This window comes from Antechinus flavipes, chromosome 1 (genome assembly GCF_016432865.1).
Source record: "Antechinus flavipes isolate AdamAnt ecotype Samford, QLD, Australia chromosome 1, AdamAnt_v2, whole genome shotgun sequence".
NCBI lineage: Eukaryota > Metazoa > Chordata > Mammalia > Dasyuromorphia > Dasyuridae > Antechinus > Antechinus flavipes.
Window position 1 is genome coordinate 331,024,861 of NC_067398.1, and position 26,725 is coordinate 331,051,585.

Here is a 26,725-nt window from a genome sequence, read left to right on the forward strand (position 1 = left end):
ACTATCTTCTTTATTGAATGAAATGGACATTTGAATGAATTAACATTCATGAAATATGTATTAAGCAGCTACTGTGTGTGGAGCAGTGTAGAGGATGCTGGGAAATACAGATTTTAGAAAATGCCCATTATCTGCCCTCCCGGAGTTTACATTCAAGTAGAGGATTATCTTACAAAAAGAAAAAAATAATACAACATAATATACAAGTAGGTAAGAGAGGTACAAACCAAATGATACCTGATGTCCAAGATATTATCTTCTACCTTTACCATCTTTTATTGACAAGTTCCCAGGATCAGAGTTGGTGGGGGGGGGGGAAGGTGTTAGTACTCTGTCTCTATATTTCCACTGCCCACTCAGCTTCATCCCATTGCAATCTGGTTTCTCACTCTACCTCTCTACTGAAACTGCTTTCTTTTGCAAAATGATATCTCTTAACATCGAGATTCAGTGATGGCCTCCTCTCCATCCCCATCCTCCTCGAACTCTGCAACTTTTGAAATATACTCTCCTCTGCTATTTTCTGCTCCCTTGACTTCTACATATTCTTTTCCACCTATCAAGCTGTAACTCTCTGGTGTTCTTTGATGGGTACCTATTCACTGAACCAGCGCCTGTGACTCCAAGAAACTATAGCACCTGTCCTGTTCACACTTTAGTAAAACCTCAGCAACCAGTGCTAAACCAGGTGCAAGATAACGGAAGGGTCTCCAGCCCATTGGTGGATTTGGAAATATCTAACTCAAGTACATGAAGACTTCCCCCAGTGGACAAGGAGCATGAAAACATTTGTTCCAGCAGCCATGGAGGTGGCTGAAGAAGTGCTATGGTTGCTTTGAGCTTGGTCAGACTGAGCCAAGGTCATCCATTGTATCCCAGGTCATCATCAGCCATCCTGACTTTTGTCCTGCCATCGGACTTTGATGAGTCTGGGAGAAAGAGTAAAGCTGACTACTTTGAGCAACTCTGCCTAATTTAAATCTATTTCACACACAAGTCAAAACATCACCCTGAGATGTCACTGATTCTCTTTGAAAATGAAAGATGAACAACAAAAATCCATTGAACTCCTAATCATAGATGTCTTCTGAATCTTTTTGCTGGGTCCATCTCTCATTTTTTTTAATCCTTTTGCCCCATGGAAATATCATTTCTACTTTGAGTTCAAATACCATATTTATGCAGATGACAATAAGATATATTTTTTCCTGTGAACTTCAGTCCCTTAGCTCTAACTTCCTAAATGATACTCCATCTAGGTGTCCCATTGACATCTCAAATTCAAGACGCCCGAAGCCTAATGTGCTATCTCTACCTTGTCTACTAAAAAGAAAAAAAATCATTTTCTCCAAACTTTCCTATTTGTATAGAGGCACAGTATCATTCTTCCAGTTACCTAGGGTCTTATCTTCATAGTCATTCTTGATTCTTCTTTATCCCTTCCCTCATATAACCATTTGTCAAATCTTGTCGATTCTATTTATACAACATTTCTTCTATCATTGCCTTTCTCTCCACTTATATAGCCATCACTCTAAGTCCCCCTTTTTTTGTCTGGACTATTATAATAACTTCCCTCAAAAAGCCGTTTGTCAAATCTTGTCAATTCTATTTATACAACATTGCTTCTATCATTGCCTTTCTCTCCACTTACATAACCATCACTTTAAGTTCTCTTTTTTTTGCCTGGACTATTATAATAACTTCCTGATTGAGCTCTTCTTAGGTTCCAGTTTTTTCCATTATCTAATTCATCCCTCTTTCACTGGCCAAAATTATTTTATTAAGGGATAGGTGTGATGCAGTCACTTGTCTTCTCTAAAGCTGTCAGTGGCTCCCTTCTGCCTCTAGGAAGAAAGACAAAGAAAGCTTTGTCTTTAAACTTATCTACAATTTGATTCCTATCCAATTTTCCTGTCTTTTTCTCTCCTTTTTTCTCTTTCAGTACTCTATATTCCAAATAAGCTGAAGTGCTAGTTTTCCCCTAAATGCAACACTCCATTTTCTACTTCTGGATTTACCCAAGCCAGAGTCAGAAACAGTACAGTACAGGTAGAAAGAACATGAGCTCTGGAACCAGATGACCTGAGCTCCCTCTGGCCTCTGATGTTTACTACCTATGTGACCTTAAAGAAGTCATAGCTTTTCTCAGCCTCAGTTTCCTCTTTGTTAAATGAAGAGATTATTTCTTCCAAGGGACCTTCCAGCTTCAAATCCATCTTCCTATGATCCATCCCTGTAATGAATGTCTCCTCTGATCTTTGCTTTTCAAAATATTTATCTTCCTTCAGTGCTCAGTTCAGATTTCAACTGCCCAATAAAGATTTCCCTGAGTGCTCACCTGCTTTCCCTCTTCTCTCCCCCTCACTCCCTCCCTCCTTCCTTTTCCACCTTTCCTCTCTCCCTCCCTTCATCCTTCTCCCCTTCTCTTCCTCCCTCTGTCCCTCTGGGGCCTGGGTTCAGATATCTGATGATTACTAGTTTTCTCATCCTGGACAAATCACTTGACCCCTCTGTAACTCAGACCTCTCTCTATGATTTCTCTATTAAATCATAGACTGATATTAACTTATTGCTTTGATTGAAAGGAATCTATACCAGGAGCTCCCAAGACTGATAGAGTTATACATTCTTTGTGTATGTGTACATATGATGTTTTTTTTACCCCATAGAATGTAAGCTCTTTGAGGGAAGGGACTTGAGAAAACTGTATCTTTTTCATTTTGTAGATAGAGCTCTTTGCATATTTTTGGTAACTAATATGAATTGAATTTGATTGAAACAATATTTATTGTGAGGATAGAAATAAAGAAAAGATTCCTAGAGGAAATGACATTTAAAATGAATGAGTGGATAGGTGAATGGATGGAATGATGAAGCATTTACAATGCCCAAAGGACAATATTTACAGGTAATACATGGTGTGTATATAGTCTGAGAACAAGCCTAGTTGAGTTCAGAGAGCACTGTAATCATACTGGTTGCAGAATATTGACTTTTTCAGTTATAGAAACTTTCAAATATTACATACTAAACCATAGAGAGGTTTGCAGTCCATGTCATTTGCCAGGAACAGCTGAAATCATGCATCACTGATGAAAAAAAGGATGAATGGGGCTATAAGCAATCCAGAGATAACAAAAAGAGCATAAATGTAGGAAAATATGAAGTTATGTTCAGAAAAAGATATTCAAATCAGTTTTTATTGGAATCTAGGGTGGAGGAGTAGCAAGAGATAAGATCAGAAATAAAATTTGAGGGAAAATTATGGAGAACTTTGAATGCCAGACTAAGGAGATAAAACAATGGATAGTAAGTAGATAGAAGGAGTCTTTTAGCAAGGGAATGGGACAGAATTATGTTTTTGGAAAATTAATCTGTGGGCAGATGGAAAGGAATAGAAGTGAGGAGATTACTGAACCAGCCCACTTATAAGCTCATGCAGCCCTGGATGAAGATAGTCATTGTAGAATAGAAGGGAAGGGTCATTGTATGAGATATTGCAGAGGTACAATTAACAGGACGTGGTGACTTATAGATAGGCAAGGGAGAGGGTACAGTTAAGGATGAATCCAAGTTTCTGAGCCTAGGGGCTGCTGGTACTGACTATTAATAGGGATATGAACTGATTCTATTGTCAAATAAAACTCAAATTCACAAAGCTTTGCAGAACTTCCCAACCCCCAGATAAGTCTGAACACACATTCACCTGGGACCTTCTGCAGATCCAGAATGGCCATGCATTAACTGACCCAGAGAGCATGAGTCGTCCATTAAAGGAGTCGCAAAGGAGTGGGTATGCATTAGTAAAAGCCTCTAATGAGCACTATATTATCATGGCTAATGACCTGAGAAAAATTCATTAAGGAAACCCAAGTTTTCGGAGTGGAAGCCTTTGGCCTTCATCCAAGATTTTGAGGCTGGACAGATGCTAATTCCACTTAGGTGGTTTCAGTTAATTTTTCTTTAAATGATCCCTTCTTTGGACCTGGAAACCCAGACTCTAGTGCCCACATCTAGCTTACAATCAATCACCAGTGACAAGAGATTGGTATATAAGAACTGAGAGGTAGCATAATATGGAAGGAATGTTGGATGGAGAATCAGAAGTCCTGAGTTCAAGTTTTGACTCCAAAACTTAGCCACCATGATATTATATCATAGGCAAATTACTTCTCTTTTGAACCTCCATTTTCTCTTCTTATTTGTATTTTATAGATAAATGGTTATTGTAATACTCAACTTTAATATTGGCTGTCTAGAAAGCTTCTTGAATGTAAATTATTGTTAGTACTGGGCTTTTAGATGGGGCCATTAGTTTCCTTGGTTATACTTTTTTCTTGTTTTGAAAATTATGTTGTCAAAATGATATCAAATTTTGTTTAATGTGCTTTTATTTTTCCTGGACAAGCTTTTTCCTATCATGTCCTGGCTAATCCCAAATAGACTTATTGGGAAATAGAAAACAAAGAAGTATGCTTTCCTTGTAGCAGTTTGCATTTGAGAAATACAACTAGACAAAATCCTAGAATCAAGAACAAGTAGGTTCTGGAAGGTGCTACAAAGTAAGGAGATATAATTAAAGATAAATTAAGGTTTCCTCTGAATCTTTCTCCTCTCCTATTTCATGGCGACTGACCTAGTGTAGGTGCTTATTACTTCACACATAAACGAGTATAATAGTCTAATTAGCTTCTCTATAGGCAGTCTCTCTCCTCTCTTCCACACTTAAAAATTATTTTTGTAGAGAGATTGTGTTTCTGCTCAAGAAGTTTCATTCACTACCACTTTCTCTACAGTAAAACTGAGACCTGTTGAAGACCTTAGCTTTAAAAAATCCTAGATTTCCTATTATAATCAGGGCCATCCCCAATCGTCTTGTTTTATGTCTTGCCCCTGGACCTAGATGCTCTGGAGGGGAAACTGAGGCAGGTGACCTTGCATAGCCCTCCCTCACATCAATCAAATTCATTTCATGTCATAGCATCCCCTCCCTGATGTCATGGTCCTCTTCAAGAACAAAAGGCAAATAACAGTAAAATATAAACTCCCCATTTTGGTACTTAAAATACAGTTGGTACTTAAAATCTGGAGTCAGCTTATCCTATTTTCCCAACAGTATTTTCCATTATTCCTCTACATGTTCTATGTACACCAAACCACTAATTGTTATTCAAATTCAGTGTAATATCTCCTACCTCCATTCATTTTTCCACAGCCTGATTATCAAGCCCAGAATGCTCTCCTTCCTTACTTTGCTTTTTGGAATCTGTAACAATCTTAAAGACTCATCTAAGATTCTCCCTTTGACAAGACATCTTTTCTATTATTTGCATTATTATATGGTAAGCCATAGAAATCCATGATGAGACTGTTATTGAGTCATTTCAGTTAAGCTTGACTGTCCATACTTATGTTGTGAGGTTTTCTTTGCAAAAACACAAGTGGTTTGTCATTTCCTTCCCCAGCTCATTTTTACAGATGAGATGCTGAGGCAAACAGGGTTAAGTCACTTGTCCAGGGTCGCACGGCTAGTAAGTGTCTGAGACTGGATTTGAACTCAGGAAGATGAGTCTCCTTGGTTCTAGGTCCAATGTTCTATCCACTGCACCATCTGACTGCCCAGAGTTACAATATTTCTTGGTTACTCTAAAACAGAGGTTTGATTTTTCTCATTCAAACCTAACGATCTCCAAAGCATTAATTTTTTCTGTCTCTTCCATTTTTTTCCCCAGGATCGCTTGTATTTTGTGATGGAATATGTGAATGGTGGAGATCTCATGTATCAGATACAGCAGGTTGGACGATTTAAAGAACCGCATGCTGTGTAAGTAATCACCTTCAGTGATCACTCTTCTCTCTTGGATGTAAGGGAGGGAGCACTAGGCAGAAGGATGTGATGAATCTGGTAAGATAAAATTACAAGGATAATTGTAAAATATTACATTTGGGTTCAAGGAATCAGCTTCCTAAGTATAGTATGTTATGGGGGGGGGGGAATTTAAGTGTGTCAGGGAATGCCATCCATTCATTAGTACAATCAACAGTTGCAACCAAAAAAAAATGATCATTTAACCTTAGACTTCATTAAGAGAGGATTAGTGTCCAGAATGACAGTACCATAGATTTTTATTCCAATCAGACTGACTGATCAGACTGCATTTAATTGTGGGTGCCATAAATTAAGAAATCGAGGGACAATTTACAACTGTCTAGAAGAAGGTATCCAGGATTCTTAGAGAACCATAAGAGATTCATTTGAAGGATCTAGGGATGCTTAGACTGGAGAAGACAAGACATAACTGTGAGCAGGATGGCTGAATATTTTAAAAGGTTTGTCACACGATAGAGAATTATACTAGTGTCTAGTGTGGACCCAGAAGGGGAGAACTGGAGAGAAAAATGGAAGCTACAGAAAGGAAGATTCAGTCTGATATAATAAGACTTTTAAAAAAATAGAGTTCATAGGATTATATGTTTAGAGCCAGAAAGGAACTTAGAGAACATTAAATCTAATCTTCTTATTGCCTGAGTCTCACTCCCTTTAATTATTTCCTATTTATTCTATATGTAGCTTGCTTTTTATAAATTTGTTTGCATGCTGTCTTTCCTATTAAATTAACTTCTTTGGGGACAGGGACTATCTTTTGCCCTTTTTTGTATCCTAGAATTTAGCATAGTGCCTGGCACATAGGAGATGTTGTTATTGTTATTGTTTAATAGACTTCATTTGAGGTTTCCTTGGCAGAGGTACTGGCGTAGTGTACCATTTTCTTCTCATTTTACATATAAGGAAACTGAGGCAAACTGAGCTAGTATCTGAGGTCAGATTTGAACTCTTCAGAAACATAAGTCTTATTCCTGAACCATATTCTATTCACTGGGTCACCTAGCTTCCCTGACACATAGTAAGGACTTAATGAATGTTAATTTGTAAAAAAAAACAAAAAAAAAAACAAAAAACCAACAACAACAACAACAACAAAAAACAAAACAAAACAAAACAAAAAAACTATGCTCTGTGTATATCACACAGCTGGTATGAATCTGAGACGGGACTAGAATTTAGGTTTTCCTCACTCCAAGCCTAGTATTATATTTTAATGCTATCTAGCTTCATCAACAGTTCAGTGGAATCCCATGGAAAATCTGGGGTTCCCCTTTACTAGGAGTATTGAAGCAAAGGCTTGATGTGAATTTTTCAGGAATTTCATATCAAAAATTCCTGCCAAATCTGAATTTTATAATAAATTCTTTCATATTCCCTCTAGCTTTGATCTTCTATGATTCAGGGAAGGGATTATAGGTGGAATGGATTAAAAACAAAAGGAAACAGATGACAGATGGATGGAAGGAGAGACTAGAAAACTCTCTATTCTCTGGAAGTTTGGGGCTCTTTATTTATTAGTTATTATTTTTATTTTATTTATTTGTTTGTTTGGGGTTTTTTGCCCCTTTATCTCCTGATTTGTATTTAGTGATTTTCAATATATCATGAGGAGTGATTAAGGAGCCCTGTCTTTACCCTTCCCCATGTCCATCCCTCTAACTATTGAATATTCATTTACATCCCAAATGTGGCCAGCTTAGATTTCTTCCCACTTAGAGAGCTTCTTCAGCCTTGGCTGCTTCCGTCCATTTTCTCCCATCTGACTAGTTCTAACCCATGTCTTCCACTTCCACTTGTATCGCTGTCTTCAAATATTTGAAGGGATGTCATGTGAAAGAGGGATTAGCCTTGTTCTGCTTGGCTAGAGAGAGCTGAATTTAGAGGAATGGACAGAAGTTACAGGAAGATAGATGTAAGGGAAAATTTCCTAACAATTAAGAGCTGTCCAAAAGTGAAATGGGCTGCCTCCAGTGTCAGTGAGTTCTGCATCAAAGAGAAGCTAAATATATGACCACCTGTCAGGGATATTGTCTTTTAAAAAAGAATCTTATTTTGGCTGGGGGTTGCTTATATTACCTTTCAGTCTTGGAGGTCTGTATTTTCCCACCACCAGCCATGTAGAGCTGAACTGTCCTACTGATCATTATCATTGTTCATCATACGCTGGATCTAGAGTCAGATCTGCCCTCGGGTACTTACCAGCTGTGTGACCCTTGCCAACTCACCTACCTCCTACTTGTCCTTCAGCCCTGTTGGACTCTTCATGACCCATTTGGGGTTTTCCTGATGGAAATACTGGAGTGACAGACACTGCACCTGAACTAAGAAAATGAGTTCTCCTTACTCCAGGACTAGAACATTATCCACTATGTCTTTTCATATGTAACATGGAAATAATAATATTTTCCAGAATTGTTATGAGGATTAAATAAGGTAATAACTGTAAAGCACAGTACTTGGCACATATTAAGTATTATATAAATGTTAGCTATTATTAGTATTATTATTACTGTTGTTATTGTCTACTTACTGATTCGTTTGCTATCGTGGAGGATGCTGATTTCAAGCTTTCACTTTACTCAATATTTCTCTTTCCCTAATTATCCTTGGCCTCCCATTTCAACCTTAAATTCTCCTTTATTTCTTGTTCCCAGAGCCAGTGAATCTCTCCCTGGACGGATTGGGGTTGGGGAAGTCAAGGGGCAGGAGCAGGAGCTGCACTTTTTGCCACTAATTACCAACTATTGCTAAAGCTTTAGTCCAGTCTTTTATATATAACAGACCAGTATAAATTATACCACATAGATACCACAGGTTGAGTCCCTTGCCATGTCAGAGGAGAAAGGCACTTTCTTTGGAGGTTAAAATGTTCTCTCCCCCAATGCCAGAGCTACAGATGCCATGTGGGTAGAGGATAGAATAGATGGCCTCAGGGATTCTTTCCAACTGTGAGATCCTATGAAGGAAGTTTTATAAAAATCTAAGACTGGAGGAGACGTCAGAGGCCATCTAATCCAACTCAGACTTAAACAAGAATCTGTTTTTGGAAGTTTTCATCCATTTCACTTAAATTATCAGATTTATTGGCACACAGTTGGGCAAAATAGCTCCTAATTATTGCTTTAATTTCCTCCACAAAATCCCCTTTCTACAATATTCCTGTCAAGACATCATTCAACCTCTGCTTGTCTACTTACAGAGACAGCGAATTCACTCTCTCCTAAAGCTGCCCACTCTGTGGATGAGTCAACTTGTTAGGAAGTTTTTCCTGACTTCATAACTAAATCTTTCTACAAGTCCTACTCATTGTTCTGAGCTCTACCCTTTCGGATTACATATTTTTCTCATTTCCAGATTAATAGATATGTTCTAAATGCTTTGCTCTGGGCATGTTTAGCCCAAAGTTAAGGAAGATCTTTCTCTTTTTGAAATGTACTTTACCACTCCATGATTCTGTGATTCTCCTCGACCAGCTTAGCAAGCTGTCCATGCTCTGAGCTCCAAGCCTAAGAACATAAACTCCCACCAGCAGTAGTGGATATTGCTTTTCTCCTCTGGCATCTATTCCAAATTAGGCCTTTTTCCCAGTCTGTTGCAGTCCAGTGGTGGTGACTTCGCTCTATGGGTTCTGATAAATATTTAACATCTGGCACACTGTTTCTGACTAGAGTGCTGGATTCACTTGTAGTTTGGGAGTTAGCTTACAGTTTTCTTAGAGTTCTGATATGGACTGTTTAGTGCACAGATGTTGCCAAGGGCATGCTAAATGAAGCATCATTAGGGGAGATAAGGGCCCCAGGCTTTTCTTTTTTCCTGTATTTTAATTCCATGTCCTACAGACTCCTGCATTATTCTTTTTTCAAGTGAGGAAGCCTGAACTCCTTGTTATTACTTAAAATGGTGAATACATCAATAACTAGCATTTAACTAGTATTTGAAGATTTGCAAAGCTATTTGTGTTTGATCATTTGATCAAAATCCCTAGCTATCATTATGTGATTCTCATTTGGCCCTGTTCATTTGATCCTCAAAATAATTCTGAGAGATAGATGCTATTGTTATTATTACTCCCATTTGAAAGATGAAGAAAGTGGGTCTAAGAAAGAGTCACTGACTTACCTGGAGTCACCTATCCAGTTTGAAGGCAGAATTTGAAGTCAAGTCTTCCAGCCTAAGCCCAGCACTCTACCCATTATGCTAATTGGCTGCCTGAATGGATCCCTACTCTCTGAATCCACCAGAATTTTTTCTATCTCTTTGTTGTATCTTTCAATATAGCTGTCCATGAAAGAGACTGGACTGTGTCATTTCCTCAGCTTTTCCCACTGACTAATACATAAAATCTTAGAATCTTGGAATTGCAAAGTGTTTCAGAGATCCTCTGAGATACCCTTCCTCTGACCTGAATCACTAATACCCTTTATAACATACATTCTTACATTCTAAAATACATCCTTAGAATATAGTCTGCTTGGCTCTGAAGCAGCAAGCTAGGTGGTGAACAGATTGTGGACCTCGACTCAGGAAGAAGTGAGTTCAGGTAGCTGTATGGTCCTGGGCAAGGCAAGTCACTTAACCTGAGTCTGCTTCAGTTTCCTGAGTTGTAAAGTGGGGATCATTAATAGTGCATTTCTCATAAGATTATTGTGAAGATAAAATGAGATATTTGTAAAGCACTAAGCACAGTGTCTGGCACATAGTAATTTTTATTTCCTTGCTTTCCTTTCCCTCTGCTTGAAACTTTTCAGGAATGGTAAGCTCACTACCTAGAGAGCCAGTAGGTCTGTTTAGTCAGAATTGCTGAGCTCAGTCAGATCGTTTGGGCTTGAGGCTGGCCTTTGTCCCTTGCTAAACATGTAGCTATAAGCAAACCACATAAACTGTGCTTATGCTCAAAGGTTTTTTGTGAGCAAAATGTCTTATGCACTATAAAGTGTTATGTTAAGTGGTGGTTTATTTTTATTATGTTATCTTTTATGAGTTTCAAATATATTGAATTATTTTTAAAAGCTTAAATCAGGCTTTAAAGAAAGTACAGAATGGAAAAGCCTAAATATCAAGGCATATTGAGCTTAACCTCCTAGATATCAGAGTGGTTTAGAAATTAAAACATGCTGCCTTGATAGGAAGTGAACTCATCATCCCTGAGAAAGTGCTAGCAAAGACAAGTTGACTACATCTGGGATGTTGTGGAGTTAATTCTTGGATGGTTCAGGTAGAGTTAGATGACTTATGTATTCCTTCCAACATAATAAAAAATTATATTAATAACTAGCATTTATGTAGTACTTTTAAGTATTGCAAAATGCTTAGATTTTCTCATTTGACCCTTATAACAGTCCTGTGAGGAAGATTTTATTAATAGGTAGAAAGACTGAGGCTGAAAGGAGTTATATGACTTGCTCAGGATCACATAGCTAATAAGTGTCTGAAGTGGGATTTGAACTCAGATCTTCCTTTATTCAAGTTTAACACTGTGTCACCTAGCTGGAATTCTAGGGTTCTAGGATTTTATGTATCAGCCACTAAACGAGCACAATAATATTTATAGAAATTGCATTTTCAGTCCACATCATTCTTCTTGTTATGGTATTATACCACCGGCATCCCTACTCTTCTCTTTCAATGTCTTGACCTTCCTCTGTGACTATATCTTTTGGAATTAACTGGTGAATTCTGTTCTTTGCCTCTTTACCAGAATTATTAGCCAGATAATTGGACTAGATGACATCTAATTGTTCTAGACAGGTAGGGTTCTCTATCTCGAAGTTATACAGGTCATCAATAACTGCAGAAGTTTACAGGAAAGAGACAGTGTATGAGATAATATCTGTTATTTGAGAATCTGAGATTATGTGATTTACATTGGTTATATGGGATTATAAAACATTCATTAACTAGTTTGACTCAAGCAGATGTAAGTGAGTAACTGTAGTTTTAACTAAAGGATTGAATTGAATTCTACTTTTGAGGAAATGAACTCATTGCAAAGGGTCTCATCTAGAACAGTGCAAATGGGTTCAATATGACCTCAGAAAACAATTAAACCTAGGACTTACCAGACACTTTTCAACAATTGGACATCATATCCACACAATGCAAATTGCAAGTCAGATGAAGTAGACATGAATAGAAAAAGCAGGAAAGACCATTAAGAGTAGCATTTTGCAGTCAATGGTACTGGTGGTGATAGGGGGAGAAGGAGAAGGAGAAAGAAATTGCAAAATGTCTACAAAACCATCTGTTCACCAAACACTATAATTTTGATCTTTAATAATTTCTGGCATTTGGATAAGAGCTTTAAAAAGGTTTGCAAGGCATTTTACAAATGTTATATAATTTTATCTTTACAGCAACTCTGGAAGGAAAATGCTATTATTATCCCTATTTTATAGTTGGGGGAAACTGAGGCAAACAGAGGTAGAGATACTTGCACAGTATCACTCAGCTAGTAAGGATTCTGAGGTCAAATTTGAATTCAGGTGTTCCTGACTCCAAATCCTATAATCTATTCATTCTACTACCTAGTTATCTCCATTTTTATTTAGCTCCAACAGAATAAATTCACTTACTATAACTATAATATGAGAGCCTATATTATTTTTAATTTTGTTTTATAATAATAACCTTTTATTTTAAAAAAATTATGCAAAGACAGTTTTCAACATTCATCCTTGCAAAACCTTGTGTTCCAAATTTTTCTCCTTCCCTTTCCACCTCCCCCCATCCTTGACAGCAAGCAATTCAATATAGGTTAAACATGTGCAATTTTTTCTAAATATATTCCCACGTTTATCATGCTGTAAAAGAAAAACCATATCAAAAAGGGAAAAAATTGAGAAAGAAAAAAACTAGCACTTAAACAACAAAAAACTGGAAGCACTATGTTGTGATCCACACTCAGTCCCCATAGTCTTCCCTTTGAATGCAGATGGCTCTCTCTATCACAAATCTATCGAAAATGGCCTGAATTATCTCATTGTTGAAAAGAGCCATGTCCATCACAGTTGATCATCACATAATCTTCTTGTTGCCATGTCACAATGTTCTCTTGGTTCTGCTCACTTCACTCAGCATCAGTTCATATAAGTTTTTCCAGAGCTTTCTAAAATCAGCCTGATGATCATTTTTTATAGAGCATTAACATTCCATAGCATTCATGCCATAATTTATTCAGCCATTTTCCAATTGATGGGCATCTATTCAGTTTTCAGTTTCTTGCCACTACAAAGAGGGCTGTCATAAACATTTTTGCACATATGGGTCCTTTTCCCTTTTTTATGATCTGTTTGAAATATAAGCCCAGTAGAAACACTATTGGATCAAAAAATATGCACAGTTTGATAGCTCTTTGGGCATAGTTCCAAATTGCTCTCCAGAATGGTTGGATCAGTTCACAATTCCACCAGTTTTCTCACATCCCTTCCAACATCTTTCCCTGCCATCTTAGCCAATCTGAGAGATATGAAGTAGTATTTTAATATTAGTATTAGTATTTTTTATTATTTCTCTAATCAATAGTGATTTAGAGCATTTTTTTCACATAATCAGAAATGACTTTAATTTCTTTATCTGAAAATTGTCAATTCATCTCCTTTGACCATTTATCAATTGCAGAATGAAAAGTTTATATTATTAATGGAGTACTTGAGATTAGGAAATGGTTTGGACCCATATAAGTGATATTCATTGAGAATGAGAATTGCCACTCTTGATCTCCTAGGTCAAAGCTTGTAAGACTACGGGTGTTACACATGGTGTTAAATAACTAAATGTTGTGAAATTATAATTTATTTTGTGTACTTTATTTGTATTTTATACACTTGTTTTATATTTTATATACTTATATACCTATATACATGGGATGACATAAAAATTTCTTGGGCAAGTGGAAAAAGCTTAAGAAGTCCTACACTAGGTCCCCGGTGATATATATGGGGATGGCGGTGAGAGGAGGTAATTAGGCTAGCACCATTTCTGCTTTGTTTTTTCCATGCTCTACATCTCAGGTCTATCAACTGGTACTGACCTAGTTAGACCTTTTTCTTCACTTTTCCCAACAATGACAAGAGGAGAGAGGAAAATTCTGATTCAGTTTTAATTGTATGTCCTTGATTAACAGGAGGAAGAAGAAATGGAAATGGGAAAAGAAAGAAAGCCAAATCATACCTACTTCTGTGTGCAAAGAATGTGTACGCCATGCAGAAATTGTCACTAGTCTGTCCTTCTTATAAGACAGAAGCATTATTTATCACTAAGCAAAAGCCTTTCTCTTTTTTTTTTCCTTGCAAGATAAGCAAAAAATAAAGCAAGCACATTTAGGGCCTTTAATCATCTCTCTCTCTCTCTCTCAGAAACCATAGTTACCCACCTGTACTGTCTGGTGCTACTGTAGTCAATAAGTGTTCCATTATCCCAACATCAGTGCTAGTCGTAGAAACTCTCTTCGACTGATTCTTCCTCGAGATGCTTTCTCGGATCCATATTCTCCCAGATGAGCCATTGGCCTCTGTCTACTAGATAACAGACCGAGCCTGGTGGTGGATGTCACACAGGTTTCTCGGGACCGCTGCTGTCCCTGATGACACGGTTGGGAATCAGACCTCTGCCTGGGAGATAGGATTCTCAAACGGGTTCTTTCAGGCAGCTGGTCCCTCAAAGCCATATGTTTTAAAAAGAACAGCTATGTTCTCACACTGTAGTTGGCAGCCATTACTCTGTTTATTATTCTGCACTGTCAGTGCTATTAAAAGTTACCTGTATAAATACATGTTTGCATGCTGTGTGGCTGGCGGGACTTTAGTACCTTGTATCCAGTTAATTGAATTTTGTGTAATGAGATTTAGAAAGCACTCAACTTTAACATATTTGCTTTAATGGGCCTATTCTGTTGATTTCTTTTTGTATTTCAGATTCTATGCAGCAGAAATTGCTATCGGTCTATTCTTCTTACAAAGCAAAGGCATCATTTATCGGTGGGTGAGCACTTTATTTCTCCTCCCTCCCTTTTTCCTCTATTCCTTTCCTTCCTGTCTCTCATTCACTTTTTCCAAAAAAAAAACAAACAAAAAAAAACAAAAAAAACAAAAAAACCTACCTCCAAATTAGAATTTGGTACAACAGATAGCCTAGGGACTTCTTGAATTATAGTTAATTCAACTTGGGACCACACTGGGATTCTATCTAGCTCTGGGAGCCTAGCGACTTGGACATTAAATGGGTTTGGTGGTTCTGTTGTGGGGAGGGGCAGGGCTAGATGGAATGTATTTCATCCTTTGCTCTGTTATAGAGCTGGGACCTCACAAATGGAACATAAATGGTATGTTTCTACTAGAAGAAAAGCAGTTTAGCTGTCATTTGGGTGTGACAGCCTTATCATATCCTAGCTATTGGTTTAGAAATAAATGTTTTGAATCCTGAAATTCCTTACTTAAAAGCTTCCCATGGTTCTCTTACTGCCTGCCAAATCAAATATAAAATCCTTATGTCCCTTTCACGTACTCTACTTCAGCTAGACTGGATTTGTCTTTCTCTGCTCTCTTTGTACATTAGTTTGTTCATGTTCCTGGAATGAACACTACTACATTTGATAAGTCCTTATCACAACTCCTGGTACATTATAGGTGCAACATAAATGCTTCTGATTCCCCACCACAACTAGCTTAAATTTTGGCCTTGGCATTTAGAAATTTGGGTGAAAAGGGAGATAACACTTTTTCCTATCCTCATGATTCATACATGATTTTTCTAGATTGTCTAGATGTCTAGCTAAGAAGATCACAGAACCTAAGGTGGTTCTTTCATTACAAAGACCCATCTCTGTCATCCTCTTCAGGCTAGGCTGGCTGCAAAGTTCACTGTGGAGCTTCACATTCACAGGGCATGTTGGACACCATTAACTCTCTGGTACAAAGAGCATCACATCCACAGCTTTGAATGTATTTTGTGGAATAATCATCTCTGTGGAAGAAGAGATTTTCACCAGTAACCTTTACAGAGAGATTTAGCTTTATGTTTTTTATCTGGTGAAATGTAATATTAAACTGGGCTTTCTGAGCACCTCTAAAAAACTGATTTTCTGCTCATAGTTAATGTTTTGATGCTTACTGTTGAGAAAGATAGAAAAGGTCCTTGAACAGGGAGGGTTTGTGATGTCTTAGACTGAGTCAGGAGCTAGTTCTGAATAACCTGTGTGTCTAAGGCTAGTGAACTGCCAGAATAATATTGGAGTTAAAGAGGTAATTGAGGGACCTCTTCATAAAGGAAACATAAAGAAAATAAGGTCTCTTATCAGAATCAGTAGAGATGGAACAGAAGCATAAGATTTCTGAGTAAAATATGGGTGAACAGTGCATCAATGAGATCCAAAGGGCAAAACAGGAAAAAAATGCCAGATGCTCAAATACATTTGGTTAAAAAGATCCGTTTCCTGAAATTCTCATCATATACTAGGTCATTAATAAATGCTTCTTGATCGAATGAGCATGCCGGCTAAGCTCACCTCAGTTATTTTATTAAATGATCTTCTGCTGTGATCAGCTCCCAGGTATATGTGAAAAACAGCTGTAATTGCCCAATGACATCACAGTAAGTGTATTTAGAATAATTATGTTTTAGAGATAGCATAACTTAAGAGTCTATACCAATATGAGGAGACCTAGATTGGGTTCTTCCTTGCTTAATGACCATACTCCACCAGCCTTCCTACTGTTAAAATTCATAGTATATAATTCAGTAAACTGTAATAATATAACAAGCATATTATCTTCCTTAATTTCCTCTTTCACCACAAAAACATTCCCTTCTCCCACTTTTTAAGTTCTAAAGTTTCCATTATCTATGCAAACCAGAAAAGGGTTTGCATCGATCAAAAGGGATCTACTGAGACCAGGGGAAGAAAAGGACCTTGTTAGACCTTAAAGCATTGGTCATTGACCCTTTCTCATAGATTGCATAAACAATAGAATTAAATATAAAGTTCCTACTATGTCCAAGACACTTTCCTTCTTTGATATAGGTCCTCTTCTGAAGGGCTGTTATAATCTGTGGGGAGGGGAAGGAAGAGTACTCAAATAGCTGTCAGAAGGGATGGTGAAATAAGTACAAAGCAGAGTCCCCTGGCTATGTGAACTATGAAAAGGGAGAACCATTTTTGCTTGCAGAAAAGACTTTGTGAATATGTTTTGCATGGTTGCACATGTATAACTTATATCAATTTGTTTGCCCCTTTAGTTAAGGTGGGGAGGGAGGAACAAAGATAATTTGAAACTCAAAAAAATGTAGTGTCAAAACTTGCTTTTACATGTAATTGGGAGAAAATAAAATATTAAATATCTTTTTTAAGAAGAAATGACTTCTTGAAAAAAGGGACTTCTGAATTGGGAATTAAAGTAAAGAAGTGACTTCAACAGATAAAGATGACAGAAAAGTCCATTCCTGACATGAGCCAAGGTGTGAGCAAAGCAGTAGTGATGAGTGAGAACAGCAGGAGCAAATGAAATGAATAATACATGGCTTGAGTAGAGAATATGTGATGCAGTAGGAAACTGGTTAGTAAAGAGCCTTGAATTCCAGGATCTGCAATTGATATTTCATTTGGAAGGCAATGGGGAGCCACCAAGGGTTTTTAGTTAAAATAGTGGCAGATGGTTATTGCGTATAGGAAGATTACTCATCTGCCAATTTGAAGATGGATTAGAGAGACTGAAAACAGGGGGAATAAAATCAGGTCATTGCAGTGGCCTGAAGAGAATCTAAATAAATGCAAAAAATATTGCAAAGATATAAATTATAGAACTAGGCATTCGTCAGATTTGGAATAAGAAAGAATCAAAAGGGCAGCAGTGGATAGAGCACTGGTCCTGGAGTCAGGAGGACCTGAGTTCAAATCCAGCCTCAGATACTTAACACTCCTAACTATGTGACTTGGGCAAGTCACTTAACTCCAATTGTCTCTGCCCACGCCCAACCAAATAACAACAACAACAACAAAAGATAATTCACTGGTTTTAAGAAACAGTTTTTTTTAACCATTCAAAAGTCAACTCTACCACATGGATATTATCAGATGGTTAACATTAAAATCAAGTTGATTACTTTGAAACCAAAGGTAAAGTCAATTAAAACAAGAGCTCAAGCTGACTGTAGCTCAGAACATGAGCTTCCTATTACAACATTCAGAATTAAATTGGATAAACTAGGAAAAACCATCAGACCATGTAAGTATGATCTGTCTCATCCTTTCTAAATATGAAGTAAAAGTGGTGAGTAGATGTAAGGATTAGATCTAGTAGATAAGAGTATCTGAAAGACTGTAGACAGAGGTTTGCAATATTATACAGGAGACAGCAATAAAAAACATCCCAAAGAAAAGGAAGAGCAAAAAACAAAATGGCTATCAGATGAGGCTTTACCAATAATTTAAGAAAGATGGAAAACAAAGGGAAAAGTAGAAAGGGAAAGATGTGTCCAACAGAAGACAGAATTGCAGAGAATAGCAAGGAAAGATAAGAAGCTTTTTCTTAGTGCAGTGCAAAGAAATAAAAGAAAACAATAGACTGGGAAAGACAAGAATCTCTTCAAGAAAATTAGAAAAATCAAGGCATTATAAAAGACAGAAATTGTAGGGATTTAACAGAAATAGAAGAGCTTAATAAGAAGTGGCAAAATATGCGAAAGGAGATACGAGAGACCTTAATATCACTGATAACCGATCTAGAGACAGAAATCCTGGAGAGTAAAATCAAGTGGGCCTTAGGAAGCATTGCCAACAATCGGGCCAGTAGAGACAGAACTCACTAGAAAAGCTCCTGATGTTGGGAAAGGTTGGAGGTAAAAGGAAAAGGCTATGTCAGAGGATGAGATGGATAATGTCATGGAAGCAATGAACATGAGCTTGGATAGGGCCTAAGATGCTACGGTCCATGGGGTCATGAAGAGTCAGACATGACTGAATGACTCAGCAACAATAACAATGAAAGAGCACCCAGTTCAGACTGAGGATTATACCCCTGATTATTGAAAAAGATGTATCAGGTCTCTTGTTGCTACGTTATTAAGGAAGGCAGGGCAGTTGATCCAAGCCAGCAATTCAAAAAAAGTGCTTGCTTTTTTTCTATAGTGATTTAGCCAGCACATAAAATCTTGGAGAAACAAGACTCATCTGCTAATGTTTGACAACTGTCCGATAATAATGCTAATGCAAAGTTAATTGGCCTTGGAAGAGAGAGCCAAATTTGGAATAAATTCTGTTGAAACTGTGCAGATACAAGGGGCCAGCATCCTTGGTTGGCCATCACTATGGGTCTGCATTTGGTATCATTATGTTGTTTCATTAGTAAAATCGCTCGGAAGTGCTTTCAGATTGCCCAAAGTCTTTGTCACATAGAGAACTCTAAGCAGCTTTGTTGATGGTAAATTTGTGTCATAAATTCAGTAAAATAAGCTTTATCCTTGACAATGATTTCTAAGTCTTTTTTTTAGATCTTGGTCTTCTCACATCTATTTATTATTATTGTTATCTTTTTTTGTGAGGCAATTGGGGTTAAGTAACTTGCCCAGAGTCTCATAATTAAGGAATTGTGTCTGAAGTCAGATTTGAACTCAGGTCCTCCTGACTCCAGGGCTGATGCTGTACCCACTGTGCCATCTAGCTGCCCCTAATTTCTAAGTCTTTAACTTCCTTGATATAAAAGAAGCCAAATTAGGTCCAGGATTACTATCTGTTTTTCTGACATGTAATAACAACTTAGTCACAAGAGAAAGATGCCATATTCTTGTTGAAATCAGGGCTTTTGGATTCTAGATTCTTGCTTTGATACTTTCTATAACAATAGACCTAAAGGCCAGAACTTTGATTTAAATTGTTGGCTTGGAAAGTGAGAAGGAAAGGTACTGTGATACTTCAGAGGAAAGTAGCAAAGGAAAGGAAAGATAAAAGAAGTTTAATTGCTGGATATTGTCACAGAAAGGAAACCAAGGCAATTGAGATGTGGGGTCAGCAAGCAGGATCTCTGGATACGAGAACTTAAAGCATAGTAGGTACCTAATAGATTTTTATTGATTGATTAGTAGTAGTCTATAGGACTCCCCCAACCACTCTCCTACTATGCAAGTGTTTGCAGGCAGAAGATAAATACAACTAGACTTACTTTTCCTGGCGAGGCGTTAAGAGTTTGACCCATTCTACTGTTGCTCACACAGTTGGCTATCCATGAAGAAGGCAAGAGAAAGAGGCAAGTCAAATATCTGTGCATGAGAGCACAATGACTTTTGTGGCTTATTGATCCTGGGTGGATCAATGCCGAGGATATGACTCCCTGTTATCTTTTGTGTTTTGTGTCTTTGGGAAAAGATTCTAAAATGGGATTAGATTAGATGATGTCTAATATCATTTCCATCTCTAATGCTATGATACAATGACCATTAATATCTGAATATCTTCTTCCCACATAGAGGGTTTTCTTAAAGCAAAGGGGAATCCTTAAAATTATTTTAAACGAAAAAAATTCTTTTGAAGAGAATAAAAAGAAAAAAATTCTTTATTTGCTTATACTACACTACAAGGCTTCCAAGGTCTTTTTGGGCACAAGTGAATGCTGAAGTTTTGGAGTCATGGTGGCCCTATGTTATAAATTTAATCTAAGCCTTGCTCGTGTAAACATTTTCCAGGTCCTTTCTTTCTCTCTTGGCCATTCCTATATCAGAGGCTATAAGAGTGGCAGTCAGGTTATAGAACCCTGATGTCAAAGATTGGGAGTAAGATTCTTAAACAGAATAAGAAAGCTCCAATTCTCTAGCCATTTATGTATTCATTATTCTGAGTCCTTAGGCCTTAATGTCCCAAGTACCATGGGCTCAGAATAGATGGAATGTGTCATTCATCTTCTGACTACAGAGTCAAGTATATCAAGGCTGATTGCTAATATGATTCTTGCCACAAGTACCTTGAAGTTAGAGGGTTAGAATATGGCCTAGTCCCAGGTAGGCTTTGCTGGCTTTGTGTCCACATTGGAGTAAATGGAAGCACAAGCAAAATTCTTGAAGAATCACCATGAATTTCCTTATGGTGAATAAAATCATTTAAGTATTACTTTTGATAACAAGAGATGAGTGGACTAATCACATATAGAGGACCTTTCTGATTATAATTCATACAGAAAATGTCCAAATAGTATCACTTTTTAAATTTGGAGTTCCTGGGCAGTTTTTAAAAATTGAAAATTAAGAAGAGATCCTGTAATCCTTGTCTTATTATAAGATATGTTAAATCTATTATGACTTAGTTTACAGGGTCATTACCAAAAAAAAGTGTTTTATAAATCATAAAGGACTATAGAATTATTACAATAATGAAATGAAAAGAATAACAAAAATAAAATAAAATATCATGATATTTAATGGCCCAACTTGATCCTGAGGAAGAGATGAAAAAATATACTTTCCTCCTTTCATTGGAATGATGATAAGCTATGGGACATGGTATGTTATGTATGCTGTTAAAACACTATTACTATTATTTTAATTTGCTTAATTGTTTTTTCTTTACTAAAAGGAAAAACTTGCTTGAAGTAATAAATAATATATATAATATATAATTTACAGAGAGTTTATTTATTTGTTGTTGTTCCGTTGTTTTTTCCTGTTATGCCTGGCCCTCCATGATCCTATTGGAAGTTTTCTTGGAAAATAGTGGTTTGTCATTTCCTTTTTCAGCTAATTTTACATATGAGGAAACCAAGGCCGACAAGGTGAAATGACTTATTCAGGGCCCAACATTCCATCTGTTGCACTAACTCTCTGTATGTATATACATACACACACACACACACACACACACACACACACATATATGTGAATGAATATATGAATGTATATATATATATGTGTGTGTGAATGTATATAGTGTATCTTTAAAAAATAAAATAAAAATAATTTTAAGGGAATTATGATAGCAATGTTGTGAAATGAAGTGATTGATTTTCCAAATCATGCCCTCAGTTCTACAACCCTACTTAACACCATTTAAAGTGTCAGAAATCCATTTAGAATTATCCTCCTTAGATCTAGGAGTATTTAGTTTCCCCCATGATAGGAGTAGGTACCAGAGGTTTTCCTCCTTACCATGCCATTCAGAGTGCATTGTTATGTCCAGAGAGCAGGATAAGGTTTAATTTGTATAAATATTTCCCTTGATATAATGGAGGGAGTATTGGATTTAGGGCCAAAGGACATAGATTTGAGTCCCAGCTCTGCACCTTACCACCTAGTATGATCTTGAATGAGTCAGTTTCTTTCACTCTAAAATGAGATTAGATTAGATGATATCTAATATCACTTCCATCTCTCATGCTATGATATAATGGTCATTAATAAATTTTTCATCTAAATATCTTCTTCCCAAATGGAGGATTTTCTTAAAATGGAGGAAGGATCCTTAAAATTCTTTTGAAGAGAAAAAAAAAAAGATTAAAAAGTCTTTTGAAGAAAAAGTAAAAGCAAAAACTCGCATAAAAGCATCTATACATGTCCTTTTCTGTACCAATGAAGGGAATGCTCCCTGATGAAATCATATTTCCATGAAAAGATTGAATACAAATCTTACTTTGTATTTCTGTTGCAGAGACCTAAAACTTGACAACGTAATGTTGGATTCTGAAGGCCACATCAAGATCGCTGACTTTGGCATGTGCAAGGAGAACATTTGGGATGGAGTGACCACCAAGACATTCTGTGGCACCCCAGACTACATTGCTCCCGAGGTAAGCAACCCCCCACTTATTGAATCATCATCTCTTCCACACTAAGGGCTATGGCTGAGGTGTGCAGGAACACATACCAAACAGTCCCTAGTCTCTGTGATCTTTGTGGAGGAAATCCCTTACCTTCAATGGAGTTTGTATATTGGGTCTATCAACATGTGTTTATTAAAATCTCTGAATTTTTCCTAATATAGGAGAGGAATACTTGTAATTCCTTGGGGTAAGAGGGAAATATCAGTCATTCTGGAAAAGGGGATGAAGGTTTGTTTATAAAGGCTTTCAAAAGCCATCTGGAAAGAGGAATTATGGTGGTAGGCTCCTGGGATAAAAGACAGTATGAGCTTTGGTTTTGTAGTCAGAAAGATTCTGATTTCAAATAGTGCTTTACATACTAGCTCTATGATCCTTGCTACATCAGTTCATATCTTTCAGCACTCATTTCCTTCTCTATAAAGATGGGTATTTAATAGAGTAAAAAAATGAAATATTAATAATATTTCTATTTCTCAGGATTCTTGTGGCATCCAATATGGTAACATATAAAGCACTTTGCAAACCTTCAAATACAATATATTCGGTTATTATTATCACCATCATATTAAAAATGTTATTAAGAGTTTAATTAAGACAGTAGATAGAGATATTGATCTTCAGGCAAAAATGCCACCATGTTGAGTCAAGGGCTCCTTCTTGGGGACCTTGACTAGGAAAGTCAAGTGGCCATGCCCTGGTTACTTCATGGCTGCACAGAGAGCTATCTTAAGGTAAAATAAAACTGTGATTCTCTGTAAGTTTGTGTTGTACTTTTACCTGTGTTAGCTTAATTTCTGGTCTTTTGAAACCCACTTCTGTTCCTATAGTTATGAAAGAAAAGCAGCAAAAGATATCAACTGGACATTGCATGCTCTGGTAGTCACAGTAGAGAGAGTAATTGGGTCTGCCTACTAGTACAAACTTAACAGAAGCTTGTATTTATATGAATTTTTGTCAAATATAGAGTAATTTGCATACATAATTTACTTGATCTTCATAACAATCCTGTGAAGTGGGTAAAGGATGTATTTTTTAACTGTTTTTTGTACTGAAAAATATAATGTAATTGTTTTATGAGGGAGAAAAGTGAAATCCATATGGGTAAAAAGACTTGCTCAAAGAAACTCAGCCTATTAAAAGGTATAAGCAAGTCTCAAATCCAAATCTTTTAATTTCAAATTCATTGGTCTTTCCTTGATTACCATAGTTTCTTCTTAATTCTACAGGCTTGCAATTTGAAACAATCTTCCTTTTAGGCTCTAAGAACAGATAGCCACATAAATTAATTTAGCAAAGATACATGAGCCCATGTCCAACATACATCAAAGTTTGGAAAAAGAGGGATTTAAGCAACGCTTGAAATTATGATCCAAGCATCAATAAGGTCCTTTTTCAAGCTGCTGCTGTCCATGGCCATCTGATGCTTCATAATTATGAAATTTGAATGTGTGGGATGAGCTAGTGAAACTTGACTGGGTGGCAATATGGTTTGTGGGCTGATAGGTATGTTGGACCTGCATCTGAATCTGCCATAAGAAGTCTGACATTTTCTTCCTGTGACTAAGATTTAAATGAACCAAAATGGCTGTAGCACATTTTCCCTGGGATGTAGTGAACTGCAAGCAAATTTTCCCAGTAATTCATCCAGTGGTAATTTGGTCCATTGACAGTTTTCTTTAGGGAAAACAAGAACCATTGATACCTAGGAAAGAACTAGAATGTAAATACTTTTTCTGAGTGTATGTATATTGGAAAAATGGGTAGCAAAGAAGGAGAATAAAAAGGTAAGGAAGGCAAAGTGGCTTTTGTAGCACTAGGGAAGAACATTGGTAAAAGTCTGAAAAATGGGCGTTGAATATCCTAGATTATAACTGAGAAGGGAATCCCTGCTTTCCAAGATGCCAATCCTTTGATTTCTAGGGATCATACTTAATCTAAACAATTTAGTGTCAGATATAGCATATCTCATCTATAAATTCATGGCCTCTGACTCTTAGAATCAGACAAACTTAAAATATTGAAATCTTAAAATCTTAGTAAGGGACCCTAGAAGTCACCTAATCCAACTGACTCATCCAATCCCATTTTTTTTTTACCTTGATCCCAATCAATTAAGTCCCATGAAAATTTAACACTCTATTGCACATGAGAACACACAGTATGAGCAGCCTTTTTTTTTTTGGTCATAGATATAACAATGTTTACGCAAGTTTCTTCAATTTTTTTTGTTGTTGATGTTTCTCACAAACATGAAATCATTACATTATAAAACATAATCATTTCAGATCCTTAAATTTCACCTCTCCTGGTGAAACTGAAGCACCTGAAGATGAAAAGATCCGTAGGATACAAATTGCCTTTTTGGAGGTGTTGAATTAGTCATCACAATTCTAAACCCAGTTGTGATTTATGGTACCTGGGAATGTATTTGACATCCTATTAGTTCAGATGATGTATTTTATTCACTCTGGCCACTGTCTAGATTAAGATTGATAGGTTGTTGGCATTTGGCCATGAAGCTATGAAAGATTAATGCTCCTCTAAAATAGCCCAAACTCTTGGGTCTACAGGTCATGGTAGGACTGTACTAGTTATAGATAAAAAAGGTAGTTTCAAAGCAGGAGGAAAAGGACTCATTTTTTCTTAAAATGCAAAGTTGTCAAGCAGGGTCATGGACTAGGCCCATCATTGTTTATTTGTACACTCAGAAAAAGCCTAGAGTTTCTAGAACTTGCCCCAGAAATAGAGGAAGTAGACAATCAGATTTATAGTAAATGCGACAAAGTCCCTCTGTACTCTGGTTAATTTCCTAAGAGTAATGGGAAAAGAATAATCAGAAGACTAAGATTCCCCTTACAGCTTAATCACTATGTGATCCTAAACTGTGGTTTCCTTATCTACATGATGAGGGGATTAGTCTAGATCATCTTGATCTTTTTTTTTTTTTTTTTTTTTTGGTCACATGGACCCCTTTTGATTAACACTGTGGACTCCTTTTCAGAATTTTTTTTATCTGTACAAAACAAAACATAAGATTATAAAAGAAATCAACTATTTTGAAATGTACACTTTAAATGTATAATTTGAATCAATTATTAATTCATCAGTTAAGAATCTCATCCATGTTTTGCACAGATTATCTCATTTGTTCCTCACAACAACTGAATTGTATCAACTAATAATTGATTTCAGTTATATATTTAATATGCACATATGTTTTGAAATAATTGATTTTCTTTTTATTTCTATTATGTTATTTATTTGGGGGCAACTAAATAATACAGTGGTTAAAGCTCTGACACTGGAGTCTAGAAAACTAATTTTTTTTAGTTCAAATGTAGCCTCGCACGATCCTGGGCAGATCACTTAGCCCTTTTTACCTCAGTTACCCAATTGCAAAATGAGCTGGAGAGGGAAATGAGAAACAACTCCAGAAAGATGATTGCTAAGAAAACCCCAAATGGGATCACAAAGGGTCAGACATAACTGAAAAATTACCAACTACAAAAATAAATATTTTTTTCTCATGCAAATTAAATAGACTCCCTGAAATCTACCTAGAAATCCAGAGTACTCCATGGACCACTGTTTAAGAATCCCTTCCATGTTTTGAACTGTTTATCCCATTTGTTTCTCACAACAAAGTAAAAGTGGGCCATTAAGGTGTCCCCATGTAATATGTGGGAAAAATTGAAGCTCAGAGGACTTGATCAATCTTCCTCCAATGTTCATCCAGCTATTGTGATCTCTGAAGTTCCTCTTCTCTAACATTTTCTTCTCTAAATTCCTTTCCAGCTCAAATATACCATCTCCCAAGTTTCAAGGTTCTCTTCTGGCTCTGATATTCTGTGCTCTAAGCTCCTTTGCAGCTCCAACATTCTCTGTTCTCTATTCTAAGATTCTTTCCAGTTCTAAGAATCTGTGACTATGAACTTTAAAAAGTTGAAACTTTTTTTTCTTAGACATATTATCCTATCTTTTATAGTTATGAATTTTTCAGCTCCCCATGGAGTCTCCTTTCTCCATCTCAAGTGATAGCCCA

The 26,725-nt window shown here is 36.7% G+C and overlaps 1 protein-coding gene across 4 annotated transcripts in view; it reads left to right on the forward strand.

Annotated features, from left to right (window-relative positions):
- The window catches only part of PRKCB (protein kinase C beta), a 650,080-nt gene that overhangs the window by 477,982 nt on the left and 145,373 nt on the right, over nucleotides 1–26,725 (forward strand). For all 4 annotated transcript variants that reach the window (XM_051967368.1, XM_051967358.1, XM_051967376.1 and 1 more), the window contains exons 11-13: nucleotides 5,736–5,827; nucleotides 14,803–14,865; nucleotides 22,512–22,650. In XM_051967368.1, coding sequence (XP_051823328.1) covers nucleotides 5,736–5,827; nucleotides 14,803–14,865; nucleotides 22,512–22,650 — 294 coding nt within the window. The remainder of the gene's footprint in view (nucleotides 1–5,735; nucleotides 5,828–14,802; nucleotides 14,866–22,511; nucleotides 22,651–26,725) is intronic.